General features: G+C 45.4%; 1 protein-coding gene across 2 annotated transcripts; it reads left to right on the forward strand.

Moving 5' to 3' along the window:
• The first annotated feature begins 1,408 nt into the window (after positions 1-1,408).
• On the forward strand, positions 1,409-20,423 carry ccar2 (cell cycle and apoptosis regulator 2). Of its 2 annotated transcripts, XM_038971177.1 has the most exons (19): positions 1,409-1,618; positions 7,957-8,030; positions 8,124-8,209; positions 8,417-8,537; positions 8,743-8,890; positions 9,233-9,332; positions 9,415-9,552; positions 9,652-9,865; positions 11,574-11,684; positions 13,397-13,566; positions 13,746-13,869; positions 14,361-14,489; positions 14,607-14,708; positions 14,806-14,965; positions 15,063-15,121; positions 18,667-18,898; positions 19,014-19,229; positions 19,402-19,556; positions 19,664-20,423. In XM_038971177.1, exons 2-19 carry the CDS (start codon positions 8,019-8,021, stop codon positions 19,706-19,708), a joined length of 2,322 nt encoding a protein of 773 aa, XP_038827105.1. In that variant the 5' UTR covers positions 1,409-1,618; positions 7,957-8,018; the 3' UTR covers positions 19,709-20,423. The 2 variants fall into 2 exon arrangements, with proteins under 2 accessions (XP_038827105.1, XP_038827106.1); XM_038971178.1 differs by lacking the exon at positions 7,957-8,030.
• The last annotated feature ends 4,910 nt before the right edge of the window (positions 20,424-25,333 follow it).

Raw genomic sequence — 25,333 nt, forward strand, 5'->3', positions numbered from 1 at the left:
TGAATGGGCATGTACCTGCACTCAATTTTATACACTAATTGTAGTCTCACCCATTCATTTCTAATGACCAGTCATTTTTGACCGGGAACACCACAGGTGTACAAAAGTTAAATATAACACCCCAAATTTAATGAAAATCGTCTAAATGTATTTTGTGTGTTCAGATGCCCTGTGTGGACAAAGTCATGAAACTTTATAACAATCTGATTAAATGAACAACATTTTTCAGAGAGAAAACTTGTAAATAGATCCAATTCGACCGGAACACAGCAAGAGGGTTAAATAACATCTAGCTAGCTACATACTATGCATAATTTGGTTAATTCCATTTACTCTTGAATATGTCAATTATTTGAAATTCTGGCCGATTGACAGGCAAAGTAAACACGTTCACAAGCTAATGTTGGCTAGCTAGGTTAGAGATCCTAGCTGCTTTCAGTGTTTACTGATGTATGGTTCTGTAACCGTTTGATATCACATGCGATTTAACACTTCATTTATCCTCATATTTTCACCGGAGAGAAGATAATCTAAGCCCATTTCATGGAACTGCAGCCTGTCGGTAGCCATCTCTTGTCTCTGGTGCTTGACTAGTTCCACTAGTTATCACACCCACAAAGTCAAAATTGGTGCCTGGTGCTCCCACGCATGTGTACTTAGCTTGAATTATACGTCATTCATCACGTGAACACAGTGACGCGAAGAAAATGTTCATAGAGTAGAGGGCCGTGTTCGAGAGGATCAAAACCGTAATGTATCATGGGTAATTTATTACTGACTGACCTACAAATAATAATGTGTAGTTATTTATGATGCAAGGTTATTTGTAGATCCGTCAGTAGGCAATGGCCTGCACTGTCAAACAAACCCAATAATAGCACAGGTGGAACAATGGGTTAGTTATAACAAATATTTGATGATAGAGGCCTCTATGGCCCAAAATGCCGTTTTAGCATGGGCAGCGCCATTGAGGGCTTCCACCATTTTAATGTAGTCAACCACAGATTATCCATTTTATTGGCCAGATAGTCAACTGGCCGCTCTCATGTTGAAAATAAATGTATTCAAAGATGGAAGGCAGTCGGGAGGAGGCAAGATCAGGTGGGACCATTCTAGCCAATGAGAGGGCAGATATAAAGTATTTTTCCAATGATTTATGTATTTTTCTCAAAGTTGTCGGGATTTCACGTGTCCTACTTATATCAGTACACTCGTAACAACCTAAGCATTACGAAACTTATATTCAATTAAATAAGCCACACGTAGCAAATAAGCCATTACATTTTTTGTTGACCAATTTCGGCACTCTCTCATTGACCTCCATACAAAAATGCATCACTTGGTGAGCGAAAGAAACGAAACAACGCCACCTGCTGGAGAATATAGATTTTTGTCCCGGTTGTCCCTTGCTTCGCCTCTTCCTCTGGCTCCGCACATCAGTGTTCTAATCATTAGCCGTAGGTGCCTCCCCGTTTCGTTACGTTTTCTTCCGTTTATGAATCTTTTTGCAACATAATCTGCGTAATTATTACACCCCATGTAGCGACTGCTCCACTTCAAAACATAAAAAGCACTAACGTTTTGCCAGAGAAGGATTGCAAGGAGAGTTTGTGTCAGAGTGAGTACTGTTGCTAGCTAGCTACCTAATTTGCTATTTTTTCGAAATCGAATTCATAATTACAAAAGCTAGATCGCTGTGTCCAAAGTGACCGTTTGGTGGTGGTAGTTAAAAATAATATCAATTCTAGCTACCAGTACTGTAGCTAGCTAACATTTTTTGTAGTAGCCAGGATCATCAACGTTAGATGAATGTGTTCATTCATCTAGTCAGTTAGCTAGCTAGCTAGCCCAGGTTCTTATGCTCCAATCAATGATGCACAGATGTTACAGCGTAAAGTATTTGCCACGAGTTTTAGCTAGCTAGCTAACTAGCTAGGTTATTCACCATGGCGTCAACCATCGGGGTTTAATAAAATTATTATTTTTAATATTTCTATTGATCTGAACATTGGGTCCAATTGATTATAAGAGGAGTCTTTTTTTTTTTGCTTTAGTATGTACTTCACACCATAAAAGGTCTGACGACCCTTTACCCTTCCTGGGCTAAAGACCCTCTTGCAGCTTTCCTGCCAACCAAGCAATAAGTCTAGCCATTTATGGGCTTTTGCTTAATCTCAGCAACATGAAATATTCGTGAGCATGGATAGGTAGGCAAATACTACATGCATGCTGTAGATTTGTTATCTCAATGTAGTGATTGAGGGGGAACAGCTCAAGTGAAATTTGAACTAGTGACCCAGTGGTTATAGGGAAAGTGAACTTCACAGAGACAGGGGGAGAATCAGAAGTGGGCTAATTGAGTGGTTGTCATGTGCAAAAAGAACAAAGATTACGTATGTAACCACGGTTATGTGAGCTGTATGGATCACTCCAATATATTGGTATCACCACGTCGGAGGGATACATCCGAGGTGAGGATTTACTGATTGACTCCCGTGTACACCTGTGTCACGGCTGGGGTCCGCCCCTATATCAATCAATCAATCAATCAATTTTATTTTATATAGCCCTTCGTACATCAGCTAATATCTCGAAGTGCTGTACAGAAACCCAGCCTAAAACCCCAAACAGCTAGTAATGCAGGTGTAGAAGCACGGTGGCTAGGAAAAACTCCCTAGAAAGGCCAAAACCTAGGAAGAAACCTAGAGAGGAACCAGGCTATGAGGGGTGGCCAGTCCTCTTCTGGCTGTGCCGGGTGGAGATTATAACAGAACTATGCCAAGATGTTCAAAATATATATAGACCCCATGGCCGCGACACACGTTCTCTACATCATTTTTGAGGCGCCTCTAGCACCGTAGAGGATTGGAGTGATCCGTATAGCTCACATAACCGTGGTTACATATGTAACCTTTTATGTTTCACTATATTGGATCACTCCAATATATTGGTATACCCGTACCAGATTAATCGGTGCTAGAGGGACCTGGCCAGCCAGCGGCAAAGTCCCAGCATGGGACCGAGACGCAGGGGTCGTCATTGTGGAAGAGGGGTCCCGGCACAGTCCCCGGAAGGGGAGGCGACGCCCAGGACCGCTGAACCAACCGCAGAGGGAGATGCCACATTTACCTGATAGTACCTAGTAAAGGCGCAAGAGGAAGCCCAGCTGGCCACAGCACAGATATCAGTGAGGGGCACTCATCTCAGTAGAGCCCAGGACGCAGCCACACCTCGTGTTTAATGTGCCACCACAGATCCCAGCACTGGCCTCCCAGCCAGGCGGTATGACAAAGAGCTGGTCTGTTGATCTCACTGACCGTGTCTGCTCCACATAGGCAGCCAGTGTCCGCATAGGGCACAGCATGCCGGAGGGAGGCCCAGACTCCCCTGCCACTGCCGGGAGGTCATAAGCAGAACCTTCGGGAGGAATGAAGGGTTGGGACGGAGGGATATAATCCTCCCACCGGGTTCCATCCGGTAGCACTCAGAACTTACCGAAAAAGCATGGAGCTCACCCACCCTCTTCATGGAAGTAATTGCTACTAAGAAAACCACCTTCATAGAGAGGTATTTCAGGGAGGCAGACTCCAACGGTTCGAAAGGCGGCTTTCCCAAGCTGCCAAGATCACATCCAGATCCTTGCTCGCCATTGAGCGGGTCCTAGTGGGACGCATGCGACAAACCCCCTTCATAAACCTGGAGAACAAGGGATAGCGCCCCACCAACCTGTCCATCCACCCCACATGGCAAGCAGATATAGTGGCCAAATACCCTCTCAGTGTAGAGGCTGCTATGCCCTCATCCAAGCGAGACTGTAGGTATTGGAGGACATACTGCACCCCGCATGACTCGGGCACAACCTCAATACCAGTGCACCAAGAGCAGAACAACCGCCAGCGCAACTGGTATGCCGCAGTTGCCAAGGTGTCCCAGACAACAGGGACAGGAGAAGGCTGAACCAGGGTTGTCTGGGCCAGTATGGGGCCACCAGCAGCAGACGATGCTCCGCCATCCTGGTCCTGTCAGGCACAGCCTGGATCAGGGGAAAAAGGGGGAATGCGAAAAGCTCCAGCCCTGGCCAATCGTGAGCCAGACATCCAAGCCCAGAGGCCCTGGTGGATCCGACATGGAGTACCACAGGGGGCAGTGTGCATTGCTCAGGGAGGCAAACAGGTCCACCTGCGCGCTACCGAACTTGACCCACAGGTGCTGCACGACCTGGGGATGTAGGCTCCAGTACCTAGGTGGCGGGCCCTCCCTCGAGAGCTAATTCGCTGCCACATTCAGGATGGCAGGCATGTGAGAGAGACACTAGACTTCCCTGAGCCCAGAGAAGGAGCTCTCATGCCATAAGATGGAGGCGTGGGACTTCAGGCCACGCCTCTTCCCTTCAGATGTGGAAGGAAAAAACGCAGAACCAGCAGTACAGCTCAGAACTCTAGTGTATTGATGTGCCTGCCGCTCCAAGAGGGTAGCCAACAGCCGCTGGCCGACCTGCCCCCCCTCCAGACGATCTGGGAGGCGTCTGTCCTGACCAGCTTCTGGCGGCACATCCTCAGCATCTCCACCCCACCTGAGTGAAAGTAGTGACAGCTCCACCTCAACAATCCCCTGAGGCACTGTGAGGTCACCCGCAGCTGGCGGTGGCGCTTCGGGTGCAGCTGGTGGGAGTTGAACCACCGCTGAAGAGGCCGGAGATGGAGCAGGCCCAGGGGAATCAGCAACGTGGCCGCTGTCAGCAAGCCCAACGGGCGTTAGCAGGTCAGGGCGGATACCAACCCACCCACCCCTGCCAAAATTAGTCTAGGCAAGATTAGATCGCCTGAACCCTTCTGGTGAGCAGGCGTGCTCTCATGAGGACTGAGTCCAGTTCAGCCACACTTTTGAGTGGGCATCAGATGACTCTTCTTGTCATTTACAGTAATGCCCAGCCCGACGATGTGGGTCAGGAGCATCTCTCTCTGACAGGACCTGGGTCCTGGTCAGGGTACAAATCAGCCAATCGTCCAGGTAATTGAGGATCAACAATCCTTGGGACGTGAGAGGTGCCAGGACCGCATCCATGCAGGGTGCCAAGGAGATGCTGACGGGAAGAACCCTGAATTCGTAAGCCGTACCTTCGAAAGCAAATCGGAGGTACTGCAAATGAGGTGGGTGAACAGGAACATGGAAGTCCGCATCCCTCAGGTCCAGCGTCACATACCACAGGTCCCTGGACACGGCCTGCAACACGTGGGCTGAGGACAGCACGTGGAAACTCAGTACCTTCAAGTACCCATTGAGGTTGCAGAGGTCCAGAATCGGTCGAAACCCTCTATCTTTTTGGGACCAGTAGAACCCACCTAGCCTTTCTGATGTCTCGATCCTGCGGATGGCACCCTTGTCCAGGAGTGAGGAGATCTCCAGCCGCAGGGTTTTCTTCAGGGGTTCTGCCACCGAAATTGGAGTCGGTACCCCTCGCATTGTGGGTACCCCACTTTGCCCTTTGAGACCGGGAGAAGTGGCCGGGGAAGGGTGTGTTATGGGTTCTGCCGGGGCCTGCCTCTCCTCTGGTGCCCCGAGTGCCTGGGTCTCCCAGTCACGTCCCTATGGCGGTGGCGGTTGACACCATCACACCTGTCACAAAGAGAAGCCATAAACTCAGCCAAACCAACAAGGCCACGAAGCAGGGGTCCGACGCCCTGGAAGAGCTTATTTCGTGACCTGCTTGGAGGAATAGGAACCCGGTGAGGCATAAATTACCCAGTACCTCTGAAAAACAAAAACGGGGAAAACCTGTGTGGGAAAAACAGGCTGTTGCTTCATCGCACGCTGTGCCCCTCCCCGCTGTCGTCCCTTAGCAAGAGGCGATGGGGCAGGAGAGGGACACCACTGTCGTTCGGGTGCAGGTGGGTGGCGACGGTATGTCTGCCTTGGACCCGGGGCCTGAGGAGGTAGCATGAACCGGTTGACTGGCAAACGGGATTGGGCCAGCCAGAGATGGTGCCGGGAGGTAACCACCTGCACCATGGCCCATCCGTTGGCGCGGGCCACATCCCTCTGGAGCAGGGAGAGCAGGCGAGACATCTCCATCGCTTCCCGGAGGAGCTCCTCTGTGCCCTCCTGCAGTTAGGGCAACAGAGTCTGCAGGTAGGCCTGCAGCAGCATGGTCGCGTTGGTAAGGTGGCCAAGAGAGCAGAGGGACCCATATGTGGCTTTCAAGTCTGCATCAAAGACTCTGGGGGGGGGGGGGGTTCCGGCTTCAGTCGCGGTTTCCACCCTATAATCTCTTGGTCCAGGAGGACCATGGCAGCTATCATGTTGTCCATAGTCGGGTACTTCCGGAGGCCGAGTGACTCCACGTCCGCAACATATCTCCATGGTCTAGTCTTTGCTGTGAGTCGGAAGCGCCCCCAGGCAGAGGCCCAGCTCTCATGCAAGGCCTCGCGGAACTCAGCAGAGATGGGGACAGATGGAGAGTCCTCACTGTCCAACAGTTTGATGTCCAGTGCTGTGGCTACCCGAGTGAGTAGGCTCCTCATAGCCTCTCGAGCTTCTGGGGGCGATGAAGCCCCGTTGCCAGCTTCTGATGGCCTGGTAGCCCTGCTCACGGTGGTGAACAGCACTAGCATCGTCCCCCAGGAACAGCCTATCACTGGCCAACAGGGAACAGCTGTCGTCGCCATCGAACCTATCAACCTCCTGATGCAGGGCATGCACCTTCCGTTCAAGGTGGTCTCAGCGGTCTGACTCATGCCCCCGTCCAGGACTGGCAGCAGAAGGGCCCAGTCGAGAGACCTGAGGTGGCTTCGGCCACGCTTCCTGGGAGGGGTACTGGGCCCAGTAGAGGGATTAACAGCTCGCTGCGCACCACTCCTGAGGGAGGGAGCTTGTTCCCAGCCTGAGCCCGAGGTTGGCCGACCCACTCGCGCATGGCCTCCAATCGCGCCAGGAGCAGGTGTTCTGAGAACACCACACAAAACAGGGATCCAGTAGGGCGTTCCACCGCCCTCTCCGTGTGGCTCAAACGCAGGCAGTGCATATACGAGGTATGCAGATCCCCAGGGGGGAAGCCACCATCACATCTGTCACAAAGGGAAGCCATAAGCTCAGCCAAGCCAACAGAGCAGGAGTCCGACGCCCTGGGAGGGCTTATATAGTGACCCGCTTAGAGGAATAGGAACCCGGAGAGGGATAAATTACCCAGTACCTCTGCAAAAACCGGGGAAGACCCATATGGGGAAAAACAGGCAGACAAAAAAACAGCAACCAGGTAATGGATTTGATTTGTATGTTAGTTTTTTACCTTTTAATATCCAAGCAGTAAAAACAGCACTATATCATGGCGTAACTTCGTTAAGGAACTTCAAAGTTAATGTCTCAACGTAGTGGAAGCCCACCACAATACTCTTACCTTCTGCAGGGGAAAGAACAAGAAAAAACCTTGCAGGATAATTAGCAGAGAACCAATTCACAACACACACATTGAACAAGCTAGTGGGCAAGTTGTGTAAGGTAAATTACAGTTTGTGGCAACGAGCCACCATACTAATGGATGCACACGGAGTCGTAGTGTAACGCTAACGAAACACAAGTATGACAAACCACGGCGGAAGATACAGATCAACCGCGCGCAGCAGGTGGAGCACTCGAGGGGCTGGCCATGTGGCCAACTGCTCCAGGCTGCAAACAGCCAGTGAGTATACTTCCACGAAAGATATTACACTTACCAGTGACTTACCAAGCGAACTAGAGAAAGTTTGTACCTCAAACCATATGGACGTCTGCCGAGAAAATGAAAGAGAACGTGTCTATATATAGGGGCGGACCCCAGCCGTGACACAGGTGTACACGGAAGTAAATCTGTAAATCATCACCTCGGATGTATCCCTCCACCACAGTGATACCAATATATTGGAGTGATCCAATATAGTGAAACATAACTAGAATAATTATATTTCTATGGTCGTGTGTCAGGTCTGTTCCAGAAAGAAGTAGGTCCAGACCGATCCAGCTAAGGAGTGATACTGAGCAGATACATGGATAGCCAAGTAAGACAAACTGTGTGTGTGTGTCTGTGTGTCTGTGTGTCTGTGTGTGTGTGTGTAATGCGTCTATAATGATGTGTTTGTGTTCGCTCTCAGATGAAGCAACGTGTCTTCACTGGGGTCGTGACCCAGCTCCAGGAGCATTATGGGATGGTGGACCAGGAAGTGCGTTTTCAGAAGAGGTACAAAGGACTAATACTAAGTTCCAGTAGTTATGCCCCAATCTCAAATGGACCCCTAACCCCCTATTATGCACATATGTCGATTTGAGAAGCTTTGATAGGTGTAAGCAATATAGCTAAAATATCAGTCTTCATTTACTAAATTATTCAATTCTATGAGGTCATTCAACTGGTGGTAAACACTGTGTGTACTGTGTTAACTCTCAGTGTGGTGAAGGGGAGAGTTCCGGCACTGGGGGAGAGGGTGCTGGTAAAGGCTGTCCTGGATCTGTCTCAATCACACAGCTGGAGCGCCCAGAGAGTACAGACCCTCACAGAACACACACAGGTAGAGTACAGAGCCTGACCAAAGACACACAGGTAGAGTATCTGTAGGTAATGTAGATTACTGTAGAAGGACCAGACAGTGATTTTGTAGAATTTTATCTGAGTGGTTGATTTGTTGTTATGTTAACCAATAGTGTGTCAGACAAGAGGGTTGAATAGGGATAAGGAAAAGGTATACTCTATCCTCTTCTTCCATCTCTTCTCAGACGGCAAAGTTTCCTCGTCCTCTCCTGCCCTCCATGATGCCTGCACACGCACAGAAACCGGGCATTCTGGGTAGCAAGCCACAGCCTCTCCTCAAATCTCCCAAGATCCCTCCTCTCATCCCCAGCATCCTTCACACTGTGGCCAAGCGTGAGTGAACCTGTCCCAAATCACACCCTTCTCTCCATATAGTGCATTACTTTTACCACCTTGGTCCATTTTGATCCACCTAGGTCCTTTTGATCCACCTAGGTCCATTTTGATCCACCTAGGTCCATTTTGATCCACCAAGGTCCATTTTGATCCACCTAGGGCCATCTAGGTCCATTTTGATCCACCTAGGTCTATTTTGATCCACCTTGGTCCATTTTGATCCACCTAGGTCCTTTTTGATCCACCTAGATCCTAGGGTCACAGAAAGGCCATATACAGCCACAGAAGACGTGAACTCTATAGGGCATAGATTTTTTTTATTTCTTCTCTCACTTTCAGCGGGGTTGCTGCAGACTCCATCATGGGGGGGTCAGTTTGAGGGCTGGGGCAGAGGCATCAGGAAGAGACCTGCTGAGGCAGGGAGACGAGGAGACCGCCGGTGAGTGTGTCTGTGTGTGTTCTGTCTCTTTGTTCACCCCAGGGAAAATCTATTGTCTGCAATATTATTTTGTGTGTGTCAGGGAGGACAGTGGAGTGAGGGGTTGTGACCAGAAGAGGAGGAGGTGGAAGGAGGAGGAGGATAAGGGAGCTCACCCCAAAAAGACCTCCCCTACCCCAGTTCAGAGTCCCGCCCTCTTCTCTTGCTTCCCCAGGGATTGGTGAGTCCACTTGTCATTTATGCAATCAGTCAATCAAAGAATCTAACTTTTGTAATCGATTAATCTCCACCCCTTTGTCTCCCTGCCGTCTCCCCCCAGTGTGTCCTGTGACAGTCTAGAGCTACAGCGTCGCTACCCCCATCTCCCTCTCCCCCCATCCGTCTGCCACCTGTCAATCAGTTGGATTGACAGCTTTCCTCCCTCCCAGCCCCTCCCCTTCCCCCTCCCACAGCCCTGCCTTTACCACATAGGCCCCGTCGAGGCTGACCAACACACACACACTGAGAGAGAGGGTGCAGAGTGCACTGTAAAGGTAAAGCACACCAAACAAACACTGACTCTCACCTTCCCATTCACCACCTGTGTGTCTTGTTTGCCCACTGGATTTTATTATATACACTACCCGTCAAATATTATAGAACACCTACTCATTCAAGGTTTTTTTCTTTATTTTTACTATTTTCTACATTGTAGAATAATAGTGAAGACATCAAAACTATGAAATAACACATATGGAATCATGTAGTAACCAAAAAGGGGGGGTATACAGAAGATATCCTATTTGGTAAAAGACCAAGTCTTTTAAGATTGCAAGAACAGCTCAAATAAGCAAAGAAAAATGACATTCCATCATTACTTTAAGACATGAAGGTAAGTCAATACTGAAAATGTAAAGAACTTTGAAAGTTTCTTAAGGTGCAGTTGCAAAAACCATCAAGCGTTATGATGAAACTGGCTCTCATAAGGACCGCCACAGGAAAGGAAGACCCAGAGTTACATCTGCTGCAGAGAATAAGTTCATTAAAGTTACCAGCCTCAGAAATTGCAGCCCAAATAAATGCTTCACAGAGTTCAAGTAACAGACACATCTCAACATCAACTGTTTAGAGGAGACTGTGTGAATCAGGCCTTCATGGTCAAAATGCTGCAAAGAAACCACTACTAAAGGACACCAATAAGAAGAAGAGACTTGCTTCGGCCAAGAAACACGAGCAATGGACATTAGACCGGTGGAAATCTGTCCTTTGATCTGGAGTCCACATTGAAGATTTTTGGTTCCAACCGCCGTGTCTTTGTGAGACGCGGTATTGGTGAACGGATGTTCTCCACATGTGTATTTCCCACCATAAAGCATGGAGGAGGAAGGAGGAGGTGTTTTTGTGTGGGGGTACTTTGCTGGTGACACTGTCTGTGATTTATTTATAATTCAAGGCACACTTAACCAGCATGGCTACCACAGTATTCTGCAGTGATATGCCATCCCACCTGGTTTTGGGCTTAGTCCCATTATCATTTGTTTTTCAACAGGACAATGACCCAACACCTCCAGGCTGTGTAAGGGCTATTTTACCAAGAAGGAGAGTGATGGAGTGCATTAGATGACCTCGACCTCAACCAAATTGAGATGGTTTGGGATATGAGTTGGACCGCAGAGTCAATGAAGGAAAAGCAGCCAACAAGTACTCAGCATGTATGGGAACTCCTTCAAGACTGTTGGAAAAGCATTCCAAGTGAAGCTGGTTGAGAGAATGCCAAGAGTGCAAAGCTGTCATCAAGGCAAAGGGTGGCTATTTGAAGGATCTCAAATATAAAATATATGTTGAATTGTTTAACAATATTTTTGGTTACTACATGATTCCATATGTGTTAATTCATAGTTTTGATGTCTTCACTATTATTCTACAATGTAGAAAATAGTAAAAATAAAAAAAAACCTTGAATGAGTAGGTGTTCTATAACATTTGACGGGTAGTGTATATATATTTTTTCATGTAACCTTTATTTAACTAGGCAAGTCAGTTAAGAACAAATTCTTATTTACAATGATGGCCTACAGCGGCCAAACCGTAACCCAGATGACGCTGGGCCAATTGTGCGCCGCCCTATGGGTCTCCATCACAGCCGGTTGTGATACAGCCTGGTTTCGAACCACTAGCACTTGTTCGCCTCTAGCACTGAGATGCAATGCTTAAGACCGCTGCGCCACTCGGGAACCCCTAAATGGTGTGTGTGTCACACAGGTGCTGCTGTTGTCCATGGCCAGTTCAGAGGAGCTGTACAGACAGTGCTGTGGGCTGCAGGACCGGAAAGAACAGCAGGAAGGTGCTGTGCACCCTGCCTCTCTCATCAAGGTGAGGACGGTTACTTTGTGACTGGGTACAGCCCACTATACACCAACTTTGGTCAAATCATAATTACATACTAAGTGCAGTTGAAGTCGGAAGTTTACATACACTTAGGTTGGAGTCATTAAAACTCGTTTTTCAACCACTCCACACATTTCTTGTTAACAAACTAGAGTTTTGGCAAGTCAGTTAGGACATCTACTTTGTGCATGACACAAGTAATTTTTCCAACAATTGTTTACAGACAGATTAATTCACTATCACAATTCCAGTGGGTCAGAAGTGTACATACACTAAGTTGACTGTGCCTTTAAACAGCTTGGAAAATTCCAGAAAATGATGGCTTTAGAAGCTGCTGATAGGCAAATTGACATAATTTGAGTCAATTGGAGGTGTACCTGTGGATGTATTTCAAGGCCTACCTTCAAACGCAGTGCCTCTTTGCTTGACATCATGGCAAAATCAAAAGAAATCAGCTAAGACCTCAGAAAAAGAATTGTAGACCTCCACAAGTCTGGTTCATCCTCAGGAGCAATTTCCAAACGCCTGAAGGTACCACATTCATCTGTACAAACAATAGTACGCAAGTATAAACACCATGGGACCACGCAGCCGTCATACCACTCAGGAAGGAGCCGTGTTCTGTCTCCTAGAGATGAACGTACTTTGGTGCGAAAAGTGCAAATCAATCCCAGAACAACAGCAAAGGACCTTGTGAAGATGCTGGAGGAAACAGGTACAAAAGTATCTATATCCATAGTAAAATGAGTCCTATATCGACATAACCTGAAACGCCGCTCAGCAAGGAAGAAGCCACCATTAAAAAAAGCCAGACTACGGTTTGCAACTGCACATGGGGACAAAGATTGTACTTTTTGGAGAAATGTCCTCTGGTCTGATGAAACAAAAATAGAACTGTTTGGCCATAATGACCATCGTTATGTTTGGAGGAAAAAGGGGGATGCTTGCAAGCTGAAGAACACCATCCCAACCGTGAAGCACGGGGGTGGCAGCATCATGTTGTGGGGGTGCTTTGCTGCAGGAGGGACTTGTGCACTTCACAAAATAGATGACATCATGAGGAATGAAAATTATGTGGATATATTGAAGCAACATCTCAAGACATCAGTCAGGAAGTTAAAGCTTGGTCGCAAATGCGTCTTCCAAATGGACAATGACCCTAAGCATACTTCCAAAGTTGTGGCAAAATGGCTTAAGGACAATAAAGTCAAGGTATTGGAGTGGCCATCACAAAGCCCTGACCTCAATCCCATAGAAAATTTGTGGGCAGAACTGAAAAAGTGTGTGTACGCAAGGAGGCCTACAAACCTGACTGTTACACCAGCTCTCTCAGGAGGAATGGGCCAAAATTCACCCAACTTATTGTGGGAAGCTTGTGGAAGGCTACCTGACACGTTTGACCCAAGTTAAACAATTTAAAGGCAATGCTACCAAATACTAATTGAGTGTATGTAAACTTCTGACCCACTGGGAATGTGATGAAAGAAATAAAAGCTGAAATATATCATTCTCTCAACTATTATTCTGACATTTGACATTCTTAAAATAATGTGGTGATCCTAAATTACCTAAAACAGGGAATTTTTACTTGGATTCAATGTCAGGAATTGTGAAAAACTGAGTTTAAATGTCTTTGGCTAAGGTGTATGTAAACTTCCGACTTCAACTGTACATGATCTCTCTCCCCTCTCTGTCAGTTCCTGTTGGGGGAGGTAGGGGGTGAGTTTCGGGCCCTGGGGGGTCCGTGGTGTCTTGAGACAGATGGCGGCGGTCCCAGTCCGCTTAAGGACCCTCGGGCACTGCTGAGGACAGCCCTGCGCTGTGTGAGGGAACAGAGTGGACTGGACCTCAGTGGCTGCTCCCAGTGGTCAGTATACACACTTGCATGTTCATGATCACACAAGCACATCTTTATGCTCACACACTCTTTTGACTCTCACACAGCCAGGTAGTAAACCAGCCAATCAAATGCTTGTTTTGTTTTCCCCTTTTCAACACTGTGTGGCACTCCATTTACAATGGGATGAACAACTCCCTCTCTCTCAGGTATAAGATGGCTGAGCTGAGCTATGTTTGTGAGGGGAAGCTGGAGACAGTGGTGTTTTTGTTACCTGATGTCTGGAGGATCGTACCTACAGAAGATGACTGGAGCACACTCAGGACTCAGGAGGTGAGTGTGTGGCCATGGTGTGTGAGGTGAGAGTTCGATACATATCCTGTATTAGTCACATCTTTGCCTGACTACCCATCCACATCACTCCGGCTAAACGCCACGCCCAGATCAAATCTACGAATAGTCTGGATTTGATCTCCTTCCCGACAACTTCTCGAATGCGAACAGATTCAAACCGTTCTGATTGGTCCCAAAAACTGATGGGTTGGGACAGAGCTTGAACACACGTGGGTAAAGCAGCGTTTCGGAAATAGTAATTGGCTTTGATACTCTGATTGGTTAGAGACGATCCAGTCTCTGATGACTTGTTTTGTACAGCGGCCCTCACTTTGACGTCACTGCAAACGACTTCTAGGATGGCAGTCTCAGACTGAATGTGGCGATCGATAGAGCAGTGGAATTACATTCAATATGAGTCATCAGGCAAGTCACAACTCACAGCCATTCTAAAGCTGCCTTGTGCGTGTTTGTGTCTCTTTGTCTATCAGGAGGAAGGGGCCCCTCTCCCTGCCGCTCCATGCCTGGTTGCAAGGCCCCGTCCTGGGCTAGCCCTCTGCCCCGTCCCCCTCTCCTCTCTCCTGGAGCCCCACACCTCCACAACCAAGGAGGCCTTTGAGGTAAAGTACTCCCATAGACCACACTGAGTTACACTGAGATATACTGTACTACTCTGCTTTGGAGTAGATTAGTTGTCATGATACAACATAAATGATTATACGGACCTCTCTCTCTAGGTGGGCTTGCTGGCAGAGTTGTTTTGTGAGATGCTTCAGAGGGACTTTGGTCTACTGCTCTACCGCTGTCTCTGCTCTCTAACGCCTACACACACACCCACGGTACACACACACACACACACACACAAATAAACATGTTACCTGTTTTCTTCACTACACCTGATTTAGTCCTGCTTACATTCTCCAATCTCTTTTTCAGGAGGATGAACAGATAAAGAACGACAAAAAGCAGAGAATACGGGATGAGAGGAGTAAAAGATTTCAGGAAAGAGGAGAGAGCGGAGGGAAAGCAGCGGAGGAGACTGATGAAGATGGAGAAGAGATAGATGAGAAAGAAAGAGAGGGAGAGGGAGAAAGAGGTATGAAGATCTGAAAAGACTGGGTCGGGGGAAGTTAAATGCCAGAAGCTGTGTGTGTACTAAAATTGCTTTCTTTTTTCCTTATTTTTTTCCCCAGAGATGTTGGGAGAGGAGGGAATTACTAGTGAGAGTTCAGACTGCCTCTTAAAGCACAATGTAAGGCCCACATACACTGTGAATACTAGGGCCCCCTAGAAGTTACTATACTTCATAGAATCGCCGCGGGAAGTAGGGGTGCTGCAGCACCCTCTAAATAATTTTGGCAAAAATGTTACTCCTGTCTGAACAGACATAAATAAAATCATTCAGAATACTACACCAGAGAGTATCATTTAGCCACAGAGGATCAATAGCTTATAAAAAATAGCTGTGGATTAAGTTTGATCACAAGCACATACACTGAGTATACCAAACATTAGGAACACCTTCCTAATATTGAGTTGCACCCCCCCCTCAGAAAATTCTTGTTGACTCCAATGCTTCCCAGTTGTGGCAAGTTGGCTGGGTGTCCTTTGGGTGGTGGACCATTCTTGATACACACAGGTGCACCTGGCACCTACCATACCCTGTTCAAAGGCACGTCTTGCCCATTGAACCTCTGAATGGCACACATACACAATCCATGTCTCAATTGTCTCAGGTTAAAGAAGTATTTTTAAGCCTTGTCTCCCCTTCATCTACACTGATTGAAGTGGATTTAATAAGGCATCAATAAGGGATCATAGCTTTCACCTGGATTCATCTTGTCAGTCTATCATGGAAGAGCAGGTGTTTTAAATGTTTTGTACATTCTGTGTAGAGTCGGTAAGGCTGCAATGTGGGCAGCACGTGAGCCAAATATAGAACCGCTTGTTCCTTTGTGGCCATAGACATATCAACCATAGAAGGGTTTGGAACCTCTAACCCTGGCAATTTGACTGTTAACCTCATGGGTACATTAGTAATGGCTACCTGTACTGACATCTATGGATTGTATTAGTAAACTTGGTTGCGGCGGTCAGTTTGCCTTTCGCATATTTAAAAAGACAATCACGGGACAAACGTACAGTTTGGAATGAAAATGCCTAATCTGTCTGTAGAACCTAAAACAATATTTCTCAACTCCCAATTATGAGCAAACAGCACTGTTTTTCAAAGTAGCTTATCCCCGGTGAGTAGCATAGTCTTCATCTTCAGTGCCACTGGAAAGGTTATTTAATAGCCCTTTAGCCTATAATAAATATATATAAAGTGCCTTCAGAAAGTATTCAGACCCCTTGATTTCCCCCAAATTTTGTTACATTACAGCCTTATTCAAAAATGTATAAGATCGCAACCCCCCCCCCCCCCCCCCCCTCAATCTACACACATTACCCCATAATGACAAAGCAAAAACAGGTTTTGGGGAATTTTTTGGGGAATAAATTAGCATACATCACATTTACATAAGTATTCAGACTCTTTACTCAGTACTTTGAAGCAGCTTTGGCAGCAATTACAGCCTTGAGTCTTCTTGGGTATGACACTACATGCTTGGCACACCTGTATTTGGGGAGTTTCTCCTGTTCTTCTCTGCAGATTCTATCAATTCCTGTCAGGTTGGATGGGGAGCGTCGCTGCACAGCAATTTTCAGGTCTCTCCAGAGCTGTTCGATGGGGTTCAAGTCCGGGCTCTTGCTGGCCACTCAAGGACATTCAGAGACTTGTGCCAATGCCACTCCTGCGTTGTCTTGGCTATGTGCTTAGGGTCGTTGTCCTGTTGAAGGTGAACCTTCGCCCCAGTCTTAGGTCCGGAGCGCTCTGGAGCAGGTTTTCATCAAGGATCTCTCTGTACTTTGCTCCGTTTATCTTTCCCTTGATCCTGACTAGTCTCCTAGTCCCTACCGCTGAAAAACATTCCCACACCATGCTTCACCGTAGGGATGGTGCCAGGTTTCCTCCAGACGTGACACTTGGCATTCAGGCTAAAGAGTTCAATCTTGGTTTCATCAGACCAGAGAATCTTGTTTCTCATGGTTTGAGAGTCTTTGGGTGCCTTTTGGCAAACTCCAAGCAGACTGTCATGTGCCTTTTACTGAGGAGTGGCTTCCATCTGGCCACTCGACCATAAAGGCCTGATTGGTGGACTGCTGCAGAGATGGTTGTCCTTCTGGAAGACTCCCATCTCAACAGAGGAACTCTAGAGCTTTGTCAGTTTGGCCAGGCGGCCAGCTCTAGGAAGAGTTGGTGGTTTCAAACTTCTTCCATTTAATAATGATGGAGGCCACTGTGTTCTTGGGGACCTTCAATGCTGCAGAAATGTTTTGGTACCCTTCCCCAGATCTGTGCCTCGACACAATCCTGTCTCGAAGCTCTATGGACAATTCCTTCGACCTCATGGCTTGGTTTTTGCTCTGACATGCACTGTCAACTGTGGGACCTTTATATAGACAGGTGTGTGCCATTCTAAATCATGTCCAATCAATTTAATTTACCACAGGTGGAGTCCAAGTTGTAGAAACATCTCAAGGATGATCAATGGAAACAGGATGCACCTGAGCTCAATTTCGAGTCTCATAGCAAAGGTTCTGAATACTTATGTAAATAAGGTAGTTCTGTTTTATTTTTTATAAATTTTCTCAAATTGATAAACTGTTTTCGCTTTGTTATTATGGGGTATTATGTGTAGATTACCGAGGACATTGTTTTATTGAATCCATTTTAGAATAAGGCTGTAACTTAACAAAATGTGGAAAAAGTCAAGGGGTCTGAAAACTTTCCAAAGGCACTGTATATCCTCCTAATATTGTACAATCTGTGTCTCTTCATTGGCCAGGGCTATTGTTTGCATTCAAGACCAGGTAGTTTTTTTTATTGATTTCAGTTTGTCAGTGTCTTCTGTCATGTAAATGACGTAGAATTGCCAGAAATGTGTTTATAAAAGGCCCCGAAAAATATGGACCCTAGCTAAAAATATCTCCATGTGTGGAAATTCCAAAAATGCCTCTGCTCAACTGTATGCCACTCCGCAGATGCGATTATAGATGCATGCAATGTTTTATTAAAAAGGGGTATCTCCCCCGAACATCTTCCCGTGGCTATGCTTCATGGTTTCTCCTCTCTCCCCTTACTAACTACCTCTCTCGCTCTCCCTCTTGCTCTCTCTTTCTCTGTTGAGGGAATTAAATAATTCCTCTAATGTACTCATTAATTAAATTCAATCTGTCTATTTATAAGAATTTGTAAGATACTTATTAACATAAAATAGACAGTATACAGTCTTATTAAAATTAGATAATAGTATTTATTCTCGGAGCACGCTACCATTTGACCATAAACAACAGTTTATATACAAGATATTACGTCATAGGTTACAGAATAAATCTCCTCGTCCTGACCAATATAAAACAGGTTCAAAAGTTCATTCCAACTTCCCAGCGCACACACATGACACACAATATAATCTATTCTCCTGAAGGCTCACTATAATTTATTACCACTTTAGCAGACAACTCAAGATAATGGAAAACCTAAAAAGTTACTCACTACCTTATCTAAACATCTCAGGGCTAAGTTGGGTCAGTTCAACCATAGTTTAACGACCCTTTCTGCTTACTTTATAACCCACAGCACAAATCTCTTTTCACTAGGCGTGCAGAGTTCAATTAGTTATAGTTTTATCTAAATCTAGAAATTGTTTTAATTATTATTAACAAAATTCCTAACATTCTCCCTCTCTCTAGGTGCTGTCTCGTAGGGTGTTGTTGGCCTGTGTGTTCTTTGACAAACGGCTCACTGGCAGCCTCAGACAAGCAGACCTTCACAACATCTTACTGTCACTAGGGCTGTGGCTCACACCCACCCAAGTCCAGGTGTTGTTGAATAAGGTGTGTGTGGAGGGGCAATGTCCATACAGGATGCTAGCCTCTCGCTGGGAGGAGACGGAACACACAGAACCTGATATCAGCATGGAAGGTTAGACACACACACACACGTTCAGTATTTTTCTGATTGTTATCTGTGTGTCCCCAATGAGTGAGAGGGCAGGGGTGAGTACCGACACGCTCACATTAAGTCTCTTTGTATTCAGGTAACCGTGGGTTGTTTCGTGGAGCTCCAAAGAAGGAGAAGGCTTGTGGCCGGAAGTCTGGGGGATCCAGGGGGCCAGCTGCAGCTGTGGGGGCTGAGGTGGTCTCCTACAAGGGCAGTGTGGTAAACATCCCCAGCCTGCTACAGGCCATGGAAGCAGCAGACAGAACACGGAAAGCCCTGGAGCTACGCATCGCCACCCTACAGGATGCACTGGGTACTACACACACTCGTCTCTTTTTTTTCTCTCTCACACACTTACACATTTTGTGAGGCTCTTATTATATATCTTGTTAATTTCATAGACTTCTATTGGCTAACCATTTTTTTATGCCTCTTCCCCCTCTCTGCTCCTCTTTCTTCACTGTCCCTCTCTTATTCTTCCTCAGTGGATGCTGCGGCTGTCACTCAGGGCCAGGAGGAGGGTCTTAGCAGCAGGCTGGAGAAGGTGGAACTTCGAAGCTCATCCTATGAGAAGAAGCTGAAGGAGGACGCTGGTCACATGTTCGCCCTCATCCACAAAATGCAGGAAATGGTCGACAAGGTGAGACGTTATAGGTTAACAGTTAGATAAACAGTAAAATGTTGATCATGTGTGAGTGCACTGATTGGTCTGCCTCAATATCCTCAATATGGATTTGTTTCCCTCAGACAACAAGCCTGACTCAATCAAAAACAGCAAATGAAGAGCACTGATTGGTCGGAGCAGAACAGAGATGTGAAGATAAACTTGAAAGATTACATTATTGCATACACACACGCACCAGCCGGCGTGACGGAGATGAGTGAGTGACTACACACACATACAGTCATGACTGAAAGTATTGGCACACTTGATAATGAGCAAAAAAGACTGTATTAAAAAAATGATACAATTAGTGAGCTATAATGTATGCTCCCAATTTTTTTTAAATGATATGATTTTATACTAATACAACTGCTCAAAGAAAGAGATTTTGTTTTTCTCAATAGATGGGGTCAAAATTATTGTCACCCCTCTTTTCAATACTCCGGCACCTTTGTGAGGATAACGGCACAGCCTTTTTCTATAGTGTTTTATGAGATTGGAGAACACATTGGGAGGGATGTTAGACTATTCCTCCATACAGAATCTTCCCAGATTATTGATATTCTTCGTCTGCGCTCATGGACTGCCCTCTTCAATTCAAACCACAGGTTCAATCGGGTTCAAGTTCGGAGACAGAGCTGGCTATTGCAAAATGTTTGATTTTTGTGGTCAATTAACCATTTCTTTGTAGATTGTGATGTGTGCTTGGGGTTATTGTTTTGCTGGAACATCCACTTGTAGGTAAATTTCAGCCTCCTGGCAGAGGCAACCAGGTTTTTGGCTAAAATGTCCTGGTACTGGGTAAAGTCCATGATGCCGTTGACCTTAACAAGGGCCCCAGGACCAGTGGAAACCAAATAGCCCCATAACATCAAAGATCCACCACCACATTTTACAGTAGGTATGGGGTTATTTTCTGCATATGCAGACGCCAGACCCACCACGTGTGTATGTGTATGTGTGTGTGTGTGTGTGGCCAAAGAGCTCTATGTTCATGTCATCTGACAATAGGACCAGTTCCAGTCCAAGTACCAATGCCATTTAGAAAACTCTAGGCGTTTACATTTGTTGGATATCATATTTCTCCAATGCCAAATCAGTGTGTCTTGTTTGCAATGAAACTGTCCCCATACAGCTTGTTTCTAGAGAGCATCGCGGACCATAGCACTGTTATAGATCCCTTTATATAATCACATCAGTTTTTATTTTTATTCAAAAATAGATAGGAAGAAATAGGCTCTAACACGAAGCCCTCTTGAAATGAATTATTTCTACTCTAATTTGCCTACTTTCAGCACCATGAGCTGTCCATTTCCGATTGATTGTGCTGCGGCTGCTGCTTCAAGTTTCAGCACCACAATGTAAATTACTGAAATCTGGCTTATTGTGAGGTCAATAACTGATAAATACATCATTGGCAAGAAAAATATTGTTTTTAATCAAATCTATTATAGTAGTAACAAGCTATCAAAGTTGACCTCCAGACCTCCTTATCTTTGCGCTCTCCTCAAACTGAACAGAATATAGGCTATAGGCTAGTCTGTGCGCAAGAGTGCATTTTCTGGACTAGGCCTAATAAATAAATAAAAATCTGAATAAGCCATTGACTCTCCTCCTGAACTGCTAGCGTAGTCCTGCACAGCCATTGGTTAGGCAGCACACAATAACGTTTTGGATGAGCAGAGCAGGCCGGGGTTGGAATATCCACTGCCGTGTGTAATGCAACCCCATTTTATTTACACCATCCCAGCAGCCATCTTAGAAATATAACTTTGCTCTATGCTTCTCCGAGCATGCACTTTGTATTCTATAGGCTGTGGATCATTTGATTGAACCACACTAAATAGCCTGTAAGCACACCTGATATTCCGCGCCCAGCAGAGAATCAGAGTTGAGGGGCAGCATCGGGCACACGTCAATCTATAGCCTATTAACCAACTCATTCTAAAACGCTGAAAATATTGACATTTCATCAATTACATGACTCTCCCCTGGACTAGAAAAAAAAAATATATATATAGTTCAAAAGTTTGGGGTCACTTTGAAATTTCCTTGTTTTTGAAAGAAAAGCAAACATTTTTGTCCATTAAAATAACATCAAATTGATCAGAAATACAGTGTAGACATTGTTAATGTTGTAAATTACATTAATGACATTGTAAAGGACATTCTAAGTGACCCCAAACTTTTGACCGGTAGTGTATATACAAAACCCTCCTCCAGGTAACCATTCTGTAAATGTTTATCCATCCCCTACTGTAAAATATGGTGGTGGTTCTTTGATAAGCTCAAAATGTCAAGGATCTGATTCTGTATTGGGGAATGGTCTAAGATCCCTCCCAATGTGTTCTCCAATCTAATAAAACATTTTGGAAAATATGTATTTTATTTCATGATGTTAATGTTACTGCAAACATTCTTCCTTCAACAACTCTACTTCCATCTATCGTTGTGATTTGGCAGGAATAAACACGTTTGAGTTTAAAATTTCAGTTTAAAAAAAAGTTGAGTTATTTGGCATTTGTTTGTGTGATTTGACAAGAAAAAGAGAAGTTAGAATTCTGGCCTTACAGACTGGACTCACTTTACACACAGCAATGCAGCTAGGGAGAGCTAGAGCGTAGGCTACATAAATGATATGCCCGAGAAGCCGGTGTTTGGAGGATATGTTGGCACGGGTGTTAGCCAATAACACCGGCTTCGAGTGCATTATCACTTTTATACAACGGGTTACCAATATATTCAAATAATGATTGACACAGTTTAATTAATTTATTCATATTTCATCCTTCCACAAGATATAGTCCCGAAACAAATCTAGGGTTTGCTACCCAAGCCAGCAGGTTCTTCGTTCTATTGGTTCGGTTGCCGGAGACGTGACTGTCGTTTAGTCTTTTTGTTCTGTATCTATGGTCGTGACCCAGTAGTTCGTTCTAAATGTTACATTGCCATACTGGCTGGAAACGTTCTTATCCCTTGCTTGCTAGCTAGCCAACTACGGCTAACTTGCAGTCACGTCAAACAGTGCAGACAGAATAACAACAGTAACGTTAGCTGCATTTGTTTAAGCTGTTTTCTAGTGACATTTATTTGGACACATCCATAACAATGAGCTAATGAGGCACGATTTCACCTCGCATAGAAAATGTGCTCTCTCGTCAGGACACAGTTGTTCAGAAGAGCTAGCCATCAACACAGCTAACACATTAACTTCAAGCAGAAGCTGGAAAGACTGCAAACAAGCTGCACTTCGTTTCGTTTGACCTTTTTTCAATTGACATTTCTTTGTATATATCCATAAAAATGATGCCAGCTGATTCTTCAAGATTTCGACTGGCTGAGAAACGCTGCCTGCCTCTCTCTCGTCCCGACTCCTTTGAATAATGAAACATTATTTGAATAATGAAACAATGTTGCAAATGTCGGAGAGACAGACCATAAGGTTTATACAAATCTCCACTGTTGAACATTTTAATCTAAAAGAAATGTGAGATAATGTCGAGATGCTTTTTATAGTGGATATCAAGTTTATATATTGCCTGGCTGGGCTGATGGAACAGAGTAAATAGGCATTTTAACATCATAGATTTAGCAGGTGGGAGTTTGTGGAATAGATACCGGCTGGAATATGCCCAAACTGCATTTAGGATTAGACCCACCTGTTGTATAAGACCTCCTAGCCTAGCCTCTACCACCTTGTATTATAGAGCTGAGAGGATAGGACAAATACAGCATCTGAACTACACACTGACTCTTGGTGGCTCCTGACCAATGTCGAAATCTTTCAGACTGATGGGGGGGGCTACATTTTATATTTCGCTTGATCTGGCCCGTTTTTGTTTTGGGGCTGCCCCTGTCTTGTGAGTCATGACCATAGACTTACATAATAAGGTCGTGGGTGCTCTCAGGCTGTTCTTTTAGAACAGGAAATCAGGGCCACGTGAAGGAAGTGAACGCATGGAGACGCATTGGAGGGGAACAGTTTAGATTCTCCTGGACTTCTGCATACTTTTTTAGCCTTAGATCTGAAAGTCAAATGTGGTCCCAGAAAATTGCATAGGATGTCACATATGTGCTGATATGTGCACCACATCATTGCTCTCGCTTTGCTGTGTGTGCATCTTAGCTGTCACTCAAATGGTGACGGGCTGAAGGTCATTGGCTAGAACTCTAATTGCTAGGGCGCTGGCACACGTGGGGGAAAATGGTGCAGCACAGCTTCCAGAAAAACTGTCTCTTTCAAACTTGGGATTTAGTGGCAAATTGAGGTGAGACAGTAATTCTGCTCATAAATGATGCATATATGAACTATACATTGGCTCATCCAGCCCAAAGCGGAAGGTTTCTAAAATACTTAGTAGTTGCCAAAGTTCCAGACCATGTCTTTAAGGAAATGAAAGAAGATGAAGTAGGGAGCAGAGGGATGAAAAATAAAGAGCCAGAGGCTGTGTTCAGAATCTTTTACCATCCATACAACTTAGCAGTCATAGCGAGTATGAGTGGTTGCTTACTGTAGTATGCACGGGGTAGAATACTCAGTTTAGAATAGTTGGAAGACCAGGATGTTAAAGTTCCCCAAAAATCTGTACTAGTCATATAATAAACACCATCAAAGAGTAAATAAAATATTTCACAATTGCATTTGATTTGCACAACAGCATGTCCCAGTGGAAGGAGTTGACAGTTGATATTTTGCCTACTCTGGTGGCATGTGTTTGATTAAATTCCACACTAACATTCCTACTGCCCTTATGGGTTTCTCCACACACCACCTGGAATTATTTGACAAATCTTTTGCAACACATCAACTGTGTGTGATCCATGAAGTATGGAACAATGCCCTCAAAGTCAAGCTTCCACAACAACAAAAAAAGGATGTAAAAAAGGAAGTACTCTGGAGAACCACATGTCTGATTATGTGACTGGCACTGTGTGTGTGTGTCAAAACCGGTATTATGCTTATCAGCGTTTGGTCAGGAAGGAAGGCATGTGACAGAGGGAGCCATGCCAGCTCTTGATCACCCTGCCAGACAGCACAAGCCTGTTTTTGATGCTTAAAAGCAGGACAGGGGCAGGCCGGATCGCAGATTTCACAGGGCAGTCAGATGAGGGGTTGTGGTGGGCTACTAAGCCTTGTGCCATTTTAATTAAGAGGAACTCTCTTCATCACCCTAGATGTCCCATGTCCATGGATAAAGATGGGGTGAGGCTGTGAATAGCAACAGTGAAGTGTGGTTTGATTCATTAGTGATGGTTAGCTAAGGGGAGTAGGTCTACAATGGCCTAGTATGTTGCTGTTAGCAACATCAGGATGACGGAAAAAATGTCTGATGAGGTAACTACAGTGTCAATTTGTCAGGGCTTTAATGTGATCACATGAGAACAGTATTCATCACAGCCTTGATAAGCCTATACGTTTCCCTGTTTGGCCTTGGGTTTATTAAACTTCTAAAACTGACATTCAAATGTGTGGGTCTCTACGTGCGCATGTTTTATATGCCGAAAAAGTATGACATGAAACAGGTGTCAAGACAGGAATGTACTGAGTGTGGGAACCACCTGATCAACCATCTTCCCACCAAGGGTACACAGGGGTTCACATGTCCCTTCAGAGTCTCTGGCCATTGCAAAAAAAAAAACATTCCTCAATACCCTAGGACAGTGGTTCCCAAACTGTGGGGTCCCCCCCAAATTTGTTGGATGTATTTGCTATTTGTTTTGGTTGTGTTTCAGATGATTTTGTGCCCATTAGA

The sequence above is a fragment of the Salvelinus namaycush genome, chromosome 31 (assembly GCF_016432855.1).
Source record: "Salvelinus namaycush isolate Seneca chromosome 31, SaNama_1.0, whole genome shotgun sequence".
Taxonomy (NCBI): domain Eukaryota; kingdom Metazoa; phylum Chordata; class Actinopteri; order Salmoniformes; family Salmonidae; genus Salvelinus; species Salvelinus namaycush.